General features: G+C 34.9%; 1 protein-coding gene across 4 annotated transcripts in view; it reads right to left on the reverse strand.

The window, feature by feature from the left end:
- Window positions 1–18,213, reverse strand: part of TMEM161B (transmembrane protein 161B) — a 42,367-nt gene that overhangs the window by 9,519 nt on the left and 14,635 nt on the right. For 3 of the 4 annotated variants that reach the window (XM_017812709.1, XM_017812708.1, XM_017812710.1), the window contains exons 4-11: window positions 16,205–16,302; window positions 14,140–14,296; window positions 9,266–9,417; window positions 8,688–8,748; window positions 6,893–7,033; window positions 3,499–3,612; window positions 2,181–2,355; window positions 72–168 (exon numbers count right to left, since the gene is read on the reverse strand). In XM_017812709.1, the coding sequence (XP_017668198.1) occupies window positions 72–168; window positions 2,181–2,355; window positions 3,499–3,612; window positions 6,893–7,033; window positions 8,688–8,748; window positions 9,266–9,417; window positions 14,140–14,296; window positions 16,205–16,302 (995 nt within the window). The remainder of the gene's footprint in view (window positions 1–71; window positions 169–2,180; window positions 2,356–3,498; window positions 3,613–6,892; window positions 7,034–8,687; window positions 8,749–9,265; window positions 9,418–14,139; window positions 14,297–16,204; window positions 16,303–18,213) is intronic. The other variant, XM_017812711.1, reaches the window with a different exon arrangement.

Here is an 18,213-nt window from a genome sequence, read left to right on the forward strand (position 1 = left end):
CTTTAGTAAGGTGAAAATATAAAAGCCTGGTGTAAAACTGAACGTATTTTTGTTGATTGAGTTTTGCCTACCTAGTGTTTTCAAGAGCAGAGTTGTGTGAAGGAGCATTACCAATGGTGCAACATACTGCAGTGCAATTACACAAAGATAATAGAATACCCGAGCCACCTGGGAAAAACAGAAGAGAGTAAAATTCATGAGTCCTAGCTGAGCAAAGCAAATCCTTATGAACATGTTGACTAAAAAGAATTTATCAAAAAACCCCAGTACTTATGCATTAAAGCTGTTCTAAGAGTTTTCTAACACCTCTTGTCACGTGACCTACCGTCTTCAAAAGATCTCAAGAAGAAATCCCTACAATGAACTCTAGTTTCAGGACATTTACAAATCTGAGAGGAAGAGCTGAAGGGAAATAATTAAAAGTATCAGTTCTGTTAAAAGAAAGAGAATCAATTTTGCTTCTGCAAATTGCATGCCATCAAAGATTCCTATTTCAATACACCAGAAACAAAACTAAATGTTTAATTTTTAAAGTTTCCAATGATTTAGAAACTAAATCCCATTTCAAAAATGAAGTAGTAGTCACAGCCCAAGGCCTCATAAAAAGTAAATGGAAGTTTGATTAATATTGCAGCCTCTTTCCAAAAGCAAGATATTTTTGAAATACCATTATGTTAAAAACAATGACAAGATGATTTTTCATTAGCAGTTGATCAACAGCATTTAAATGGTCTTTATTTTAGATATACACTGTGGTTCATGGAAATCCCTCCCTCTGCTCTCAATCTGTTCCATTTTTGTCAAGATTGTTACATTGCATATTTTATATACGCTATTGACCTAAAAGACTAGACCAAATAAAGAATGAAAAAAGTAATGAAATCAACAGCAAGCAAGCAATGAAATAAACCTAAGTCGGTTTTAGAAAAGAACAGAATGCAGGGTGGCAAAAATGATGAAGGCAGACATGACATTTTTGGGAACACCTCTAAAACCTCAAAAGGCTTCATAATGAGCAGGCATCAAAACACTAACATGAGAAGAAAAAGTAGTATGACAGTGACAGAAGAAAAAGCATGAGACAAAAATTATTGTCAGAAAATTGATGGAAGACAACAAAAATAGCAAATTAAAAGTAATGATCACTGTAGTATGACAAAATAATTTACTGGCAGAAAAAGGTAAAGCAAACATGATTAGTTAAACAAGACTAGATCTAGTGACTGTGGCCTCCTCAAAGAGAAGATATGAAGATACTGGATAAATGGATTTTGGAAATGCCACATAGAGAAGACATTACTGTTTTATGGATAGGATTAAAATTCCCAGAAATAAGATAGTGAATTTACAGTAATTGGCACAGTTCTGTCCTAATCAGTTGCTGTTACTTGTACTTCCTAATTTTTTTTCTGAAGCAAATTCCTAGCCACTTTATTTGTAAGTCACTACTGCACAGTCCACTTAGGACCTTCAGATACTTAGTATAACTGAAAGTAACAATGACAATCCTAGGAGAGAGTCTTACTGCATACGTTAATATTCCTCCTGCAACACACCCCAACTCAGTAGGATCAACAGGCAGCACTATCACGCAATGCTAGAAATTTAAGTTTATTTTGCAGGCAACACGTAACACCATTCTACTCCTTCATTTGTTTGTGATATATTTTATAACTCTTCTTTTTAAAAGAAAAAAAAAAAAATCTAAGAAATCCTGCCTTGTCCACAATAAGATAGGCTATTTTTTAACTAGGCTAGTGCACTTGAGAGCGGTTTGACAGAATTAAACATCACTCATTTTATTCCAAAATATAATCCCCTTATCACAAATTTTCCCTCAACTTAAAAATAATAGTTCGTAACAGTATTTTACCCTTCTATCTAAATTGAATCTTTTCTTTCCCATGTTTTAGTTACACATCATCACATATCTGAAGGGATCTTTTACAACAACTTCCAAATAACCAGGGAGAAGCCATGTGCATAATACAGATGATACATCTCTCCATATTTTGGTTTGCAGAATTTCTCTGTAATGGTGCTATTTTTATAGGACATATAGTCTAGGAAGCTTCATTTGGATTTCAACTTTTCTGCCACAGAACATGTAACCAACTGGAAAAAAAACATTTGCACAGCAGAGTACTCCAAATATATAACTTCAGTGCTGCCATACTTACCATTTTCTGTAAATCAACCATACTTATTCTGCCAGCTTCCTTTTTCATCTGATCCACACTTTTCTGGGCTAAATTCAGGTAGGCCTGCAAATGATGGCGCATCATAGCCAACCGTAAAGCACACAGCAGGATTATAATCCACAACCTGACAGTGTCAAATGTATCTTCTGACATTCTGTAGACAAAAAAAAAAAGGGTGATGTTGTTTTCCAAAGGCCATCTACTGTTTTCCAAGGGCCATCTACTCTTATTAAAGGTCACAATTTTTTGTTTGTATCATCTGTAAAGAAATCTTGAGGCATATTGTCAAAAAATAGTTAACACACAATCTACAGTTATGAAGTTCACTTGCAAGTAATATTCACTTTTGGCTTCTGCTTCTCCCTCCTGCTACTTCTCAGTAATCCTATCATAGCATTAGATCCAAATTAGTATGCATTTGTCTGTAAATAAGAACAGTTCTTAAGTGCTTAAATTCTGAGTAATGAAGGCAGGATGCTAAAACCGAAGCTCACTCAGATAATACAGGTTTTCAGACACACAGTAGTAGATAGTAAATGGGTACCTCAGTTGCCTGAGATAGCCAGTTATAGCCTCATTTTAAAATAAACGAAGGAACAAAACAGATGCACAAAATATGTACATTTGTGGTGTTTTTTGTAATAGATCAGTGGTCACAGAACCATCTTAGAAGTGTATCTCAGCCCTAGAAAGCAAGATGTGTCAGCTAATCATATCTGTTCAAGTTTATTTGAATACCACCATTTTGAACTATTTAGACTAACTGTGACAATGACAATCACCTATGCTAATTATACAATCTGAATTTCAGATACCACTCTTCTTGAAAATTCTTTCCCCTTTTATGTTTTGAATATTTTAGCTACCAATTCCATATGCACTTCATCAACATGTAGATCTTAAAACAAACTGCCTAGTTCAGTTCTCATGCCAACACTTCTCGACTGTCTTCTGTGAAATCACTCCTCTCTCCTACATCAATATATAAGATACAAGGTTCCAGAAGGTAGTAATGAGGTGGTGTTCCACCCCTACAAAGATCATCCCAATACTGCCAAGCAGATGTCAGAAGACAGCAACTTTTTGGGAACCACCACCTTAACATTCAACATTCTGCAACTAATCCTCATTCTTCTGAAATAACAGAAGCTCTTCAGAACTCAGTAGCACCTTCCACAATACCTTTTACAGCAGGTGCTATTAAATTTTGAGTCTTTCATGTTCCTATGACTTTCAAAGAACATAGACACGATTTTGTTCTCAATACCCCAGAAAAAATTTTTAAAGGGAATCTTACAAAGGAATGTTCTCTTTGCCCAAAGGTGGGTTCATAATGTAGTCCTTAGTGATTGGTTTTACCCACAGAAGAACCATAAATAAAGGTGCCAAGAAGTTTATGTGTAGCAATGTTCTGAAAGCAGAAAAAAAAAGTGGAAGTTATTAAACAAAAATAATCACCATACTGTTGAACAGAGTGTATGGATTCAAAAGGAGAAATCTTAATTTTAAAATTAAAAAGAAAGATAAATAAGAAAATAGGCACGACTGACATTTCGACAAAACAGTAATACTATGTATCACGAAATCACACCATATCTGGCTTTTAAAAAGTGCTCTTAGAATATTTATTGCAAACAATCCAACCAAAGGAGTTCCACACACTATGCCACACTATACTAAAAGACTGTTGTTGAAAATTTTTATATGATGGACTAACACCAAACTGCACAAGCTATTACAGTTTTAATTTAGAAACTCAGCATCTCAGATAATTATGGTAAATATGCTGCTATATTACTATTTTTTGCTTTATTAAAAATCTACTCAGATTAATTTCCATTATCTACACAGACCAGGAGAAACAGCTCTCAGAGATCAGATTTCCCAGTTTAACAAAGATTTTTATTTAGGAATCCTGACTAAATCAAACTTGGTACTTACATTCAATGAAAGATAATCAGATCGAAAAAAAAAAAAGCCAAAAAAAGCCAGGACGGTTTTTAACTTTTAAAAGTATGAAACTGCACAGTTAAAGTAAAAGTACTACTCTTTTGTGATCTTTGAGTACAAACCAGCAGAATTTTAAGAGGGGATATAGTTTTCTGGAGTTTTCCCTGAAATTAGTATACTTCTTTATTTATAAACGCCATACCCCAATCGTTTTTCATTACTTAAATGAAATTAAAACAGTTGAAGAGATCTGGTGGTTTTGCTAGTGCAATGCCTCCTCACTAACAGAATCAGGTTGTCTATAGTTCCACCTCCACCACAGCGCTTCTAACACTCTAGAAAATGACGTAATCAAAAGTTGTTCTAAAGAACACAAGACCTCACTGATTGAAAACTGTCAAACTTCCTGAAACCATTAAAATGTTTGCAAGTTTCAGAAGATGTCATCACACACATTTAAATAATTGATTTCAGATGAAGAAATAAGCCCTGATAGCTATTTAGTGTTGCTAGGGAACACAACATCATCAAACAACAGTTCAAAGCATTTCACTAAACTGTGGAAGCCTTTTAGCTGAACTTCGACTTATTTAAGAGATCCTACTGAGTTAATGGACTGAAATGTGACAAAGGGTGCTTAAAATCACCTTTTCGGATTTTTTTTTTATTTTGTTTGGTTTTGGGTTTTGTGGATTTTTTTGCTTGTTTGTTTTGGTTGTTTGTTTTTTTCAAGTATAGGCAGAAAGGCTGAAAGAGTCCTGAAGCAGACCCTGGTGGAGGAAGGAATGTATACAAAAATGATACAAGTTGGTTAAGAAGACTCCAAATATATGCAGGAAAGAATACTGCTTCTAAAGGGAAAAAAAAATCAAACAGCTATCAAAACCAAAAGGGACACCAGATGATTTTTATTCACATAAAAGAATCACAGTAATAATTTTTGTATGTATTAGCAAAGTGGAACTTAACCATTAATCTTCAAGTTTTTGGGCTTTATTTGGTCCATGTTCCCTGTACGTTAGGTGTTTCATTCGGTAAAGAAATATGATTTCATGTTGGGCTTTTTTGGGTTGTTTAGTTTGGGGGGTTTTTGCTTGGGTTTTGGGGCACATTGGTAGCTGGTGGGTTTTTTGAGCAGCTTTGGGAACTTGCTTAGTTTTTTTGTTTGTTTTGGGGGTTGGTTGGTTTGTTGGTTTTGTTTTGGTTTTGTTTGGTTGGTTGCTTTTTTAAGTAGGCTATGCATGTGACTGCAAAGATAAACAGTTTTCCTGTAACCAAATTAGAGAGCTTTGTGTCATTCTCATTTACAGCACCCTTTTCGTCACTGTCAATAAATGATGTACTCATTAATAGAAACATGTCATAAGGGCAAGTAATGGTCTCAGGCCTATTAGAACCTATCACTTGACAGTGATTCTTTGCTTATAATTTCATTACCTAACTATGTTGATCTGACCAAGTTTTAATCCACTTATCATAATTTTTACATTTTTTCAGTTGAATAGTCAAAGTACTGGTACTTTTGAAAATAATTTGCTTTGTGTTGCACAAAGTTAGCTTTAACAATCAGTTCCAATATCCTCTAAACATGAAGCCAGAGAAGTTCTATTTTTCATAATCACATTCTAGTGAATATTAATTGGCTTTTAGCTATTGATTAATGGACTTTTGTTTCAGAAAGTTTACATTTCTGCCTAGGATGTAATGTCCACAGGTCAAGAAAGATGTTAGAAAACTAAAGAACACTTTAGAAAAGGCACAAGAAATTTTAAAATATTGAGAATCATAAAAACTAAAAACTAAGAACTTTGTCTAGGTGAAAAGAACAGATTAGGAAGTGATTCAAGTCACTCAAGTCTACACACAGAGAGAAACTTAACAGCACATACAACAAGCCAACAGCCTGCAGCTGTAGCTGGACAACTACACAGAGTGCAAGTATAACACAGCGTACTTGCTTATAAATTTACCAAGAGCGAAGGACCCACATCAAACAGATTAATTTTAAGCTGGGCATTTATGAGGGAAAAGAACAAAAATGCAGTCTGAACAAAAATAATTTTTGTATCAGAAAACATAATGGTTCTCTTAGGAAATTGACCAGACTAAGTAGCCACAATGGCCAATGTTGCAGAATCTGTTATTACCATGTATGAAACATCAACACCTGTGAAAGACTGGAGTTTCACCCTCAACCAGAGAATGCTCAAGAGAAATAGTGAAATTGGATAAAACACTTTACTGCCAAACTCAAGAATGACTGAAAATGAAAATATTCCTTTAAACTGATATTAATATCTGACCCTTATTAAATATTCTGGGTCATTTTTGCACTGTATCCTACACTAGATTGATTAAAGGAACAATGTCCACCTGGAGGTGGGGGTGGAAAAAAAAGTCTGTAGTTGCACTTCTACTTCCAGAAGGTTATCTTACTTCCAGAAGGAAATGATGGGTGAATGAAAGCAGAACACAGAGACAGTCATGGTGGAGCTCTTGCAGGAGGAAGGGAAGGCTCCTTTAATTGGGCTCTAATTACAAGGCAAAGACTGTAACAGACTGGCAGAGCACAGGTTGAGCAGAAAGAGGTAGGTGGCAAGTCTGCTCGAGGTATGAAAAGCACGCAGCAACAGAAGTCTTAGTCACTACCTTCTTGTTGGAATAGTTTGCTTTGTTTATTTTCAGACACAAAAGATTTAAGACTGAGTAGCATATACCTATTTCCATATATTTTCTCTTACTGTGTTATTTTTTCTGTTGCTAAATTCAGAGCATCCAGATGCATTTGAGCCAGTCGCAAGCCAGGGAATGTCAAAAAAGCACCAATAAGTGAACACAGAACAGCCAGGAACAATTTGAAGGTTAGTTTAGACACAGGACCCCTAAAAGAAAAGAAAGGAAATAAGCATTTTCTTGGGGAAGAAGTTGGGGGGATGGGGGTATCAGAGACTACTTTCAACTCAACAGTATCTAACATTTAATAAAAAAAAGCCAACAGTATTCTGTAGTCTTACTCTGGAATACCAGCATTATTACAAACCAATCAGAAGCTAAAATTTAAAAAAAAATTATGTCATACCCAACCAAGTCACCTATTTTTATCCTAGTAAAAGAGAAAACCTAAGCTACTGCCCATATGGTGTTAATTTGTTAGCAGAAAAAAAAAAAGAGTAACTTTATATTGTAATTAACAACAAATCATATAACAGAAATAGCTAATAGAATGATTTCAAGGACTATGTTTTTAAGAGAGGAACAGACACCAGCTTAATTGGTCAAAGACAAAATGGACACTTCATTCTACCATTAGCCATTAAAAAGCTCTATCAAATTGTTATTCCTGCAGCTTTTCACAGATTTATCCAAAACATACACGTGGCCATTTACATGTCTCTTAAGTGATTAGTACACTATATAAAAAATTACAGAAAAAATTTCCAGGATTAACCAAATTACAGAATTAATTACAGAATTAACAAACACTGGATCACACAAAGAAAAAAAAAACACAAACAAAGCAAAAACCCCCAAACAACAAAAAAAACCAAGTGACATGTAACTAATAGATTCAAGAGGAACAAAACCAAATCATATGTTTCAAATTCTTTCTTAATCTATGTCATCTAAACTACCAAGAATCACCATCCACTCAATTGCTACTATAAACAGCCAAAGCACTGCAAAAGTTTAAACAAACACTTAAAAGGAAATAGCTTAGGAAAGCAGAGTAAAGAAATGCTAAGAAACACATGGGATTCCATCACAGATTTCCCATGAGTTTATTCATAAATGACACTAATCTAGGTTGAGGAAACTTCTGTTCCTCAAAAATAAAGATATCCCATGGCTTCTGCATGATACTTGAGACCTAACAAGCAAGAAATTCAAAGGTGTGTTCCCAGTAATGAAATGCCCCATAAATTTTAGAGCACATGTATAAAGAAACTGTGACGGAAATCCATTTTGCAATATACAAAGGCTGTCTGAGACAGTAGTTGTATATTTATGTAACATCACAAGCTATGGCATGTTCCTCCAACAGTCTATACAAAACTTGGATGTCCTGTAGCAAGTAGATGGTTTTGCATGATAGGAGCATGCTATTACAACCCAAAACCAGGACTGAGCACCAAAATTTATTCCTAATGCCAATTTCCTCAAACTCCATCTGTAGCTTTTGCATACTCACCCTCTTGCATGCCACAGGAATTACAAAAAACACCTATCACCTATTTTAAACAATCCTTGCAAAGCTGAAGGGAAAGATCATGAAAAATCGTTTACAGTTTTGAATCTTACGAGCTACAATCACAATGTCAGAAACTACCTCTGTATTAAAAAGAAAACACTAATGCAACTTCAGTTACTTGTGGGTACTGACAGATTCTTTTCATTAACCCACCTCTTCCCATTATTGTAGATATTATAACCATGTACAAGAGCAAAACATGCAAGTCAAATGCTTGCTAAGAAAATCCAAATGATTCAGTTGTAAATGCATATATAAAACAGACAAATGTATTTCCAGAAACTTACTGGGATTCCAAACCTTGTTTTTCAAGAAACTGCATAGCACTTTCAGAGAAATTTGAGAAACCTGTAGAGACACATATATTATATTTATTTTATTACAGTACAAATGCAGAATGCCTTTTTGTAAATAAAATACTAGGTAACAGATCTTTCAAACAAGTTTTCACATGTCTAGCATAGCTTTTCATGTACTAATTAGTTAGCCATAATACAATAAAACTTGATTATTAACATCTCTAATACTTGTACATTTCAGGAAGATGAAAAAATATAACTTTTTTTTGGTCTGTTCCAGTAAAGGAGTTTCACTTTGCTATGAAAATCAAAAAGGGTTAAATCTAAAACTGGAAGGCAAATATCATTAACAAAACAAATAACCAAGCAAAGATTACACTACTTAAAAGAAAACAAGGAAACCATTTGGGATATTCTTTAGAATCTACATTCCAAAACAAAATTTCTTCGAAGTATATGACACATACCACTCATTTTAACACAGATATTCGCAAAAATGCTGGAAATAATTTTTTTCAGATCATGCAATCACTAGAGCTGCTTCAAACACTAAAGAAAGGAGTTACCTGATTCCAATCCAAACTCTAGGTAGTTTTCTGTCACAATGAGAATTGCCATCGCTTTCACAAAGAAGAAAAAACCAAAGGTGACACAGACTGATCTTTCACCTCCATCCTCAACTTTGAAATAATGGGTAGTCAATGAAAATAGTACCTTACTACACAAGAAAAAGGTCAAGGAAAATTAAGTTTATAAAGGAACTAAATATCCATTTGTATATAATAAAAACCTGTAATAACTATAATAACTTGTAACAACTAAAATAACTAAGAGGTATAAAGTTGCATTTTGGTCATCTACACTAGGGATGTTCTACAATGTGTTTGTTTTTTTTTTCTTAAAGTAATATGTGTTCAGCCAATTTCAGGTTAAATTAGAGAACGCAATAAAGCCTAATAATCACATAACTGGTAGCCAGGAATACACTACTCTGGCACAGTTTTGATCTAGGCTTACTAAAAGTAAGAAAACATAAAACACATGAAAAGATGGAACTTGTATTTCTCTCCTTTCAGACAGAATTCTAGAATTATTTTGATTGGAAAACACCTTTTAGATCATTGAGTCCAACCATTAACCTAACACCCCAAGTTCATCATTAAACCATGTCCCTAAGCACCTGATCTGTGCATGTTTGAGATTTTTAGCTATCAAAGACAGTAAGACAACAGCGTATTCAGTACTATCTAGAAAACAAAAATCTATCCCATGCTCACCTTGGAAACACAAAATCAGCCTTCAAAACCCTATACGGTCTGGTATGATATATCAAGTTCTTTTATCTAACCCCAGTGCCACAAAGACAATTATTTAAGACATCACCGCCTCTCTTATCAGGATGTTTTAAAAATATTTTTTGAGTATTCTCCTCTTTTACACATTTCTAAATATAATTAGCTCTAAATTTAAACAGATTACGACAAATTTTTCATGATACACTGTCAACTCTGATTACTGTGAACTGCAGCCCATCATAATTTATTTTATTTTCAAATGACAGGCAATATCCAGCGCAGATTTAAATAAAGTATTTGGAGATCATTCCAGACACTACATGCTTCGAAAAGGCAAAGAGACCAAGGAAAATCTCGATTTTAAACGAAAACTGTACACCTTTTTTTTTTCCCCACAATGCAATAACATTCATATTTGCATTTTTTTAATACCGAAGAATTTTAAGATGTAGATTATAAGAAAACATAATAGTGTATCTATTCAGTAAAACATTTGACCAGTCATCAGTTAACCTCTCAAGAAAACACGATTATGCAATGCCACACTTCCATCAGGCAGCACATGTTTTACATAGGCATTGCTGCATTTCATGTGTATGCAGAGAGGTTTTCAAATGCAGAGTAGAGTGGCCTAAGCACAGCATCCAACAATTTTAAGCTCTGTAGTAATCAACTTAAGATCCCTTCATACTTTACAGAAAAAATTTATATATCTAAAGGAAGACTTACCTCATCCCAAAAAGAGGTACGTAATAGGTCATACAGACTGGGTTCTGGAGAGCTTTTTTTCTCTAATAATACATCCTTAAACCAAATGTCTTTTTACAGCTAGGGACATCAATCAGAAATTGAAAACACCTTGAAGTTATACAAAGGACTTAATAACAGTTTGTGATCTACAGTCCTAACCTATAATCAGATTTATAACCCCCTAGATACATCATGTTTTCAACTATGGATTGTGCCTGAAAGATACAGAAAATTCAACCAGGAAAAAGAAAGAATACTGACAATAAACTCCAATTATAGTGCAGATTCAGAACTCAATAAATAGATTAATGATTATGCAAACTACACGTGATTGAAACCCTCTGTTAGTTGAATAATCACCACTGCTCCTATTTCAGGGATGGAGAAAATTGAAGCATTATGGTTTGCTTCATCACTTCCTTTCACTGCCTGATCTACTATTCAGTACCTACTAAAGGAATAATCTAGGAGTATTCAGTGCTAAGTTAATAGATTCCTCATCCCCCACTTTCATTTATTTTGTTTTGGCCACAAGAGGTGATATGCCTGTAGAATTTATGGTACATCCCTTTACAAAAATAATTTTATTTTTTAAACTGCTGTAATTATGTAATTTTTTAATTATACAGTCCACATGGTTGAAGAGAAAAAGATCCATCTTCTGTTCCTACTAAAACACATGAAATCTGTCAATTCACAGAATCACACAATATTCTGAGTTGGCTGAGACCCACAAGGATCATTAGAAGTCCAGCTCCTGGCCCTGCACAGGACATGCCAAGAATCACACCATGTGCCTGAGAGCCTTGTCCAAACACTTCTTGAACTCAGACAGACACACACTTCCCTGGGGAGCCTGTTCCAGTGCCCAACCATCCCCTGGGTAAGACACCATTTCCTGATATCCAACCTAAACCTCCCCTGACTCAGCTTCATGCCATTTCCTTGGGTCCTGTCACTGGTCACCAGAGAGAAGAGCACTTGTCCTTGTCAAACTTCATACAGCTCATGACTACCCAACCAACGAATTTGTCAAGGTCTTTCTGAAAGGACTCCCTGCCTTACAGGGAGCCAACAACTCCTAAATTTGTATCATCTGCAAACTTACTTTGCATCCCTTCAAGTCCCGTGTCCAAGTTGTTTAGGAAGATGTTTAAGAGAACTGGGCATTAAGATGGAGCCCTGCAAATCCAGCACGGGTTTAGAGTCAGCTGGGAGTTTATCATCCTCACAGCTATGGTCCTTCAGCCCAGGCACTGGGACACCCTTAGTCATTCATCGGTGTTGATGACAGAGGCAAAGAACGCATTAAACACCTCTGCCTGGTCTCTGTCCCTGTTTTTGAGGTGACTATATCATCTGGTAAGCATTTTGTTATTTTACAAAGGCAGTCTTTTGCTAGTAATTTGGCTGCAACTGCTACATTGAAAATTGTGATCAATAACTCAGTTTGAATATTTGAAAAGCACTCAGCTTTTCAAATTTCAGAATAAGAGAAATCAATCTGTGAAGAGTTACTATCTGCAATAAACTGTAACTAAAGAATAATTAAAAAAAATTGTAATTGAAACATTATAGTCTACACCAAAATGAGTTCTCAGTAACACTGCAGAAGTAATTTTTAAGGCAAAATTCACAATCAGAAGGTTATGACAACAACCTGTCTTAAAAACTCCCTTAGCATCTTTGTTTTGCTAGTTCTTCTGTTAGTCCATTTCAGGCACTGGAAACTGAGTGTGTGATGAAACAGTGAGTGATGAAAAAAAAAACCGATGGTCCAACACCATATACCACAGCCTTTCAAAAATATTAAACATTGAGCAGCTGGTACAGCAGGTCTTCTAAATGGTGTCTCCAAGAAACACCTTTTAGTGTTCCTGAAACTATCTAGCCATTTAAAGATTTATTTTTCTATTCCACTACAAGTAAGAGAGATCCCTATCCTGGAACTATTTATCCACATTACCAGGAACACAAGTACTACTGCTTTTAGACTAAGTTTCTGCTAATACATAGATGTGTAGACTAAATTAGCTTCTTGGACTTTTCTGATTATCTACACTATAAACATTAAAAGTTGCTAATAGTGGGTTACTGCACTGAATCAAAACATCTATTTCTGGAAGACACAGCTGAAAAATGTCTAATTATCATTTCCAAATTCTCTAAACTTTTTTGGTCATTCAGTCAGCCAAATCCTTATTATAAACTATCACCTCTTACCATACACCCACAAAACAGAAGAAACACTTGTAAAAAAACACAAAACTGTTCTATATTTAATTTTTGACATATCACACTGTCTGATGTCAATCAAAAATATGGAGGTAACCAAATTTCTCTAGCATGTCAATTATCATAGAATCATTCTGGTCTTGACATACCAAATTAGTAATTAGTTGAGTAAGTTTTAAGTATTCTCAGCATCCCAGAGGCCTGATGTCACAACACGTGAACGAACCGCTTTTCTTCTGAAATCTCATCTGACTAGGTTCCAGTGACCACAGGGATTGTTACCAATGCCTCTGTATATCACTCTTTGCATCGCCCTCCTTCACTCTGAAAGCTGTAACGCCTGGAATAAGTTATGTTGACACATTTATGGAGATGTTGCTAATATAAAATTTAGACTGTGCTTCCTGGTACTGCAGCCTTCTGCATTGCCACACTGTACAGGATCACACTACTTCATCCCATAAGCCCAGAAACCATACAGACTCTAACAGCCACTTGCCCATTCACCCTACTGAGACAGAAAACTTGCACTGACAGGCAGCTTAAATCTTTTTTAAGGTTTTGCCCTGAACTGATGAACAAGTGAAAGCAGTAATAGGACTGTATTCAAAACCACGGTAAGAAAGGGCTATTGCAGTGGTTTTTCCTACAATATATAATTCACAACTCTGTTTCACCTAGAATTGCAATTAATTGTAGTGTTATTTAAATTGGTTATTCCTGAGATTTGAAAAATGAAGCAAGTAGGGCTTTTTTGTTCAAGAAGTATTAAGCATACTGAAAACAAAAAGTGTGGAATAGATTTTCAAACTTCTCCAAAAGCTGTATCTTCTGAACAGAAGTCTATTTGTGATTGCCAAACTGAGCAAAACCAAATTAGTTTAGAACCACTGGATACTACAGATGAGCACTAGTATTTGCACACATATATTTTTCCCATAAATGATTTGGTATTAATGTTAACAAGCTATTGACACCAGCATTTACAAAGAGCATGTGCAGCATACACATTATCAAACAATGGTACTAGCTTACATGATTCCCAAATGCTAAATATTTGTGTATCCTGCCCATTAGCAACACAGAGATTTATATGAATTACACAATTATGTAAACTATTTGGAACAAGTAGAGTGATTCAAGAAAACAGCAAAGGATACACTGCAAAAGCCAAGACAAGCAGACACCACACTACGCTGATATTCATTTCCTGTGAGGGCTTCACAATGCTGTAATAGGCTTCTGTCACCACATACACAACTGTAGCTGCAACAGTGAAGTCCACCAACCACTGATACTCCGGAAAATAATGCAGTGCTGAAAAATAAAAATTTGTGAATGCTAAAGGTATGCTTTAACATATATACAATGGAGTAGCAACTAAAAAAAGTTTTCAGTTAAGTGAACTCTAGGTAGACACAGATCAAGCAAGTGAAGTGCAACAACAGTGAAAAAGCCACATATTCTTACTCAACAATGTATAGTTCACTCTTCACTTCTGTCATTCAATACTTGATTACTACTCACATTTAAAAGGCTACAAGATTTTACTATTTTATCACCCCAGTTTTATACATTAACATCCTAAATTGAAAAGGCATACATAATGTAGATTTCACACTACAGAAAGAAAACAGGTCAGTTCTTCAGCTGAGTCTAGCTGCAATTCCAGTTCAGAGTTTTTTCTGGCTTTCTGTTAAAGCTCATTGGCAATCATTTAATATACTACATATGATCACTTCTTTTTATTTAAAAAATCCCAACATCTAAGATACTGATGGCTTATTCTTCCAGATTTTGTTAATACATCCTGTACAGCAATAGTCATTGGGTAAATTTAACTGTAAAAATTCTGGGGATCGTACTGTGTTACATACAGGTTGAATGATATGAATAGAGAGCTCCCAGAGGTGCTGGAAACCACAAAGAACAATTTTTGACAGCAAAGTGTGGTCTGTCCCACACAAACACCTTCCCTACACCTTCACAATTTGAAAGTCAGAAAACATTACTGAACGTTTGACTTGACTACAAGCTAACTGTTGGCAAGCACATGAAATTGGTCAAATAAGTCCTGTATTTATTTTGAAATAACAATCTGGTTAGATTCACTAGAAAAACCTGTATATATAACTTCTCAAAGACAGTTAAACCCTATCTTGTATCACTCAGGTGGACAATTAAATGCTACAATTTCAAGGAAATAGCACTGATTGAAACTTGGGAACGCTTTGTTTATTTACATAGTAGCTACAAAAAACTCTGTGGTGTTAAAGTAACACTGTCTCCTATAATTTGAGAAGTCTCCTGCAGAGGACTATGCTTCCATTCTTTCTATATTTATCCAGAGAACACACTCATGTAAAAATGTAGATAGGAAGAAAATATGTATCACACTTACACACATATCCATACATGAATTTTCTGTAACAGAATGACTGATTATGATTAAGGAATCGAAAATCACCATTTAAAAAACAGCAAGTTCCAAAACACTTAATGCTGCATATTTCTGTACTTGTGTCACTTCGTGTTTTTAAACATTTTACCTTAATGCTTCCAGTGTGTGGTTGAAAGGTCTAGGTTTCAATGCTACAGCACATTTCTTATTTTAGATAAGCAGAAACTATATGTTTTGACATCTGTCAATTGTTATTTTCTTGTACAAAGCTACAAACTCTATTTTGAATAGACTGTGAAGTGATTCTTTTGGTGTTGTCTCACATTGTTATGGAAGTCTGATATAACAGTTGTGCTTTATCATAGGATCACAGAATCAACCGGGTTGGAAAAGACCTCTAAGATCAAGTCCAACCCTTGATCCACTACCACTGTGGTTAGTAGACCATGGCACTCCGTGCCACATCCAGTCTCATCTTAAAACCTCCAGAGACAGTGAATCCACCACCTCCCTGGGCAGCCCATTCCAATGTCTGATTACTCTCTCTGTAAAAAATTTCTTCCTAATATCCAACCTAAACATCCCCTGGCAGAGCTTAAGACCGTTATATTCATCCTTTTCCACAACACTGCTATTAAAATGCTACCCATGGAACATGAAAGGAGACTTAGCCTGAATATTTGCTTTCTCATTTATGATCAGTTTTACCCCTATTCATTAATTGTCTATAAAAGAGATATTCCATCATTAATTGCAAATAAACATTTCATAGAAACAATAAGTACATATCTGAAATATTACTGTTTGAATAGAGTTATTCTTACCAATAGTGTCCCTTTCTGTCACCGATTTTGTTTCCAGATGAAGATCGATATCTTTTGGAATGGTTAAGGGCTTGTTTTCAATATGACCATTATATTTTCTGTTAAAATAAAGAAATAAGTAGATAATACAAACAAGAGTATGACAAAATAAACTTTTTCAATATATAATGACATTTCAAATTTAAGAAAAATGCAGATCATTTTTTTTTTCCCCAAATGCAAATATTTTTATGTATCTGGCTTAAAGTAATATTTCAAGTTGAAATCCTGAGAAGCAGCCAGGTATGTCGATGGTTCCTAGCTTTATCTTCAAAGATTTCAACATACTGCTGTGGTATGGGTTTAAATGGCTTCTATATGCTGCATCCTGAGCAAGTATTGGGTCAAGATCCAATGGCCAGTATTGATTGGTCAGCCCATTGATTTTCTCTGTTCAGAGAGCTACAGCGTGTTCCCACAGTCAAAAAAAAACCAAAAAAAAAAAATCACAAAAAAAGCATCAGTCCCTCTTATCACAACAAGGTGCTTAGCAAGTACATCACACAATCTGGATTAACCTAGGTCCTTGAAAGATCCATCCTACCAGCCATCAGGCAAAGACAACTTCAAGACAGCTTTCTAATCTAAAAAGATGTGTATTTAGAACACAGGGTGCTTTTCATCTGGAACTCTGAAACTCTGCCAACATCACGATCTTCACTTCCCCGAAAATAAGTCATAATGGTAGACTTCAAATTGAAAAAACCCAGTATTCTTAAAAGAAAATTAACAAAGTTAGATGAAATTGGTCTGACAGATTACTATTACTAAGGTAAAATTTATCTCAACGCTATTAGAAAAAATCATTTAAGCAGATCGGAAAATGTTTTGTTAGATTAAAAAAATCAAACTCCAACTTAAAATCTTTAAATGGCTAGAAGGAAACAGTAAACTCTGTCACATTCTAGAATTACCACCCCTGAAATTAGAAAAGGAGAGTTAGATTTTCCATAGAAAGACATAGAAAATTATTGGGTTATATATAAGCATTAAAAAGAAATTCAATCAATCTCAGCTCATATGTGAAATGAGAATACATGCTGAAAGCATTAACAGAATTTTTTCAAGTTATATTAATTCTTAGTATCATCCAAACAATTTTGACAAACTGTGGATAGGAATCTAAGGCATTTCTCAAAAAACTCAGTTCCCTGCCCACAGCTGCACTCCTGATTATTTTCCTACTCCATGCACCCAGGAGTACCTTCATCTTGAGTGAGATCAGCATTTTGATGACTGAAGCTATTTCAGTTCAACAAAATTTGGTGTTCCTACACTGTAATTATCCCAAGGGACCCACAGTCCAAGAGACACAGACAGAACACACCTGGGATCATTGGAAGCTTTAATTCAAAATAACTGATAGCAGCTATGGACTTTTCATTAGCCTAGGAATTTAATATAAACACAATTTATTCTGAAGTAGAAAATTTGCCTAATATTCAGGTGCTATTATAACCTACAGCAGAATATACTGAAGTATAAAATGCACTGAATAAAATGGACTAGAAGTTCACACTACAGCTGTTTCTAAGGCTAATTTTCAAGCAAGTTCCTTGTATCTCCTTTCATCATTTCTCTTTTAATTAGTTCAGATGGGCAAAGTATTTAAGGAGCAGATATTATATTTTTAAAGACTATGGGCTGGACAAAGCAGATTCTTTATCTTGAAAAGACACGGGGAGTATCAAAGAGATGCATCCTTATTTCTCTTACACCATCTGTTTCACATCTCCTTGTTGAGATGATTCACAAGGAGATGTGCATTCCATTCTGTGCAATCTAAATCAGTACATCCAAACTGATCAACAGGAACAATTCCTACTTAACTATGGTTCTCCCTCAAGAACAGTCACTTCTTTAAAGGACACAGAGGTATATTTATTCACTAAAAAATAACCATATTATTCAGCTGTTAAAAAAAGCAAAGCAAACATCATTTAAGCCTCCACATTATCGCTTTGGTTTCT

The sequence above is a fragment of the Lepidothrix coronata genome, unplaced genomic scaffold (assembly GCF_001604755.1).
Source record: "Lepidothrix coronata isolate B3197 unplaced genomic scaffold, Lepidothrix_coronata-1.0 Scaffold37, whole genome shotgun sequence".
NCBI classification, from domain to species: domain Eukaryota; kingdom Metazoa; phylum Chordata; class Aves; order Passeriformes; family Pipridae; genus Lepidothrix; species Lepidothrix coronata.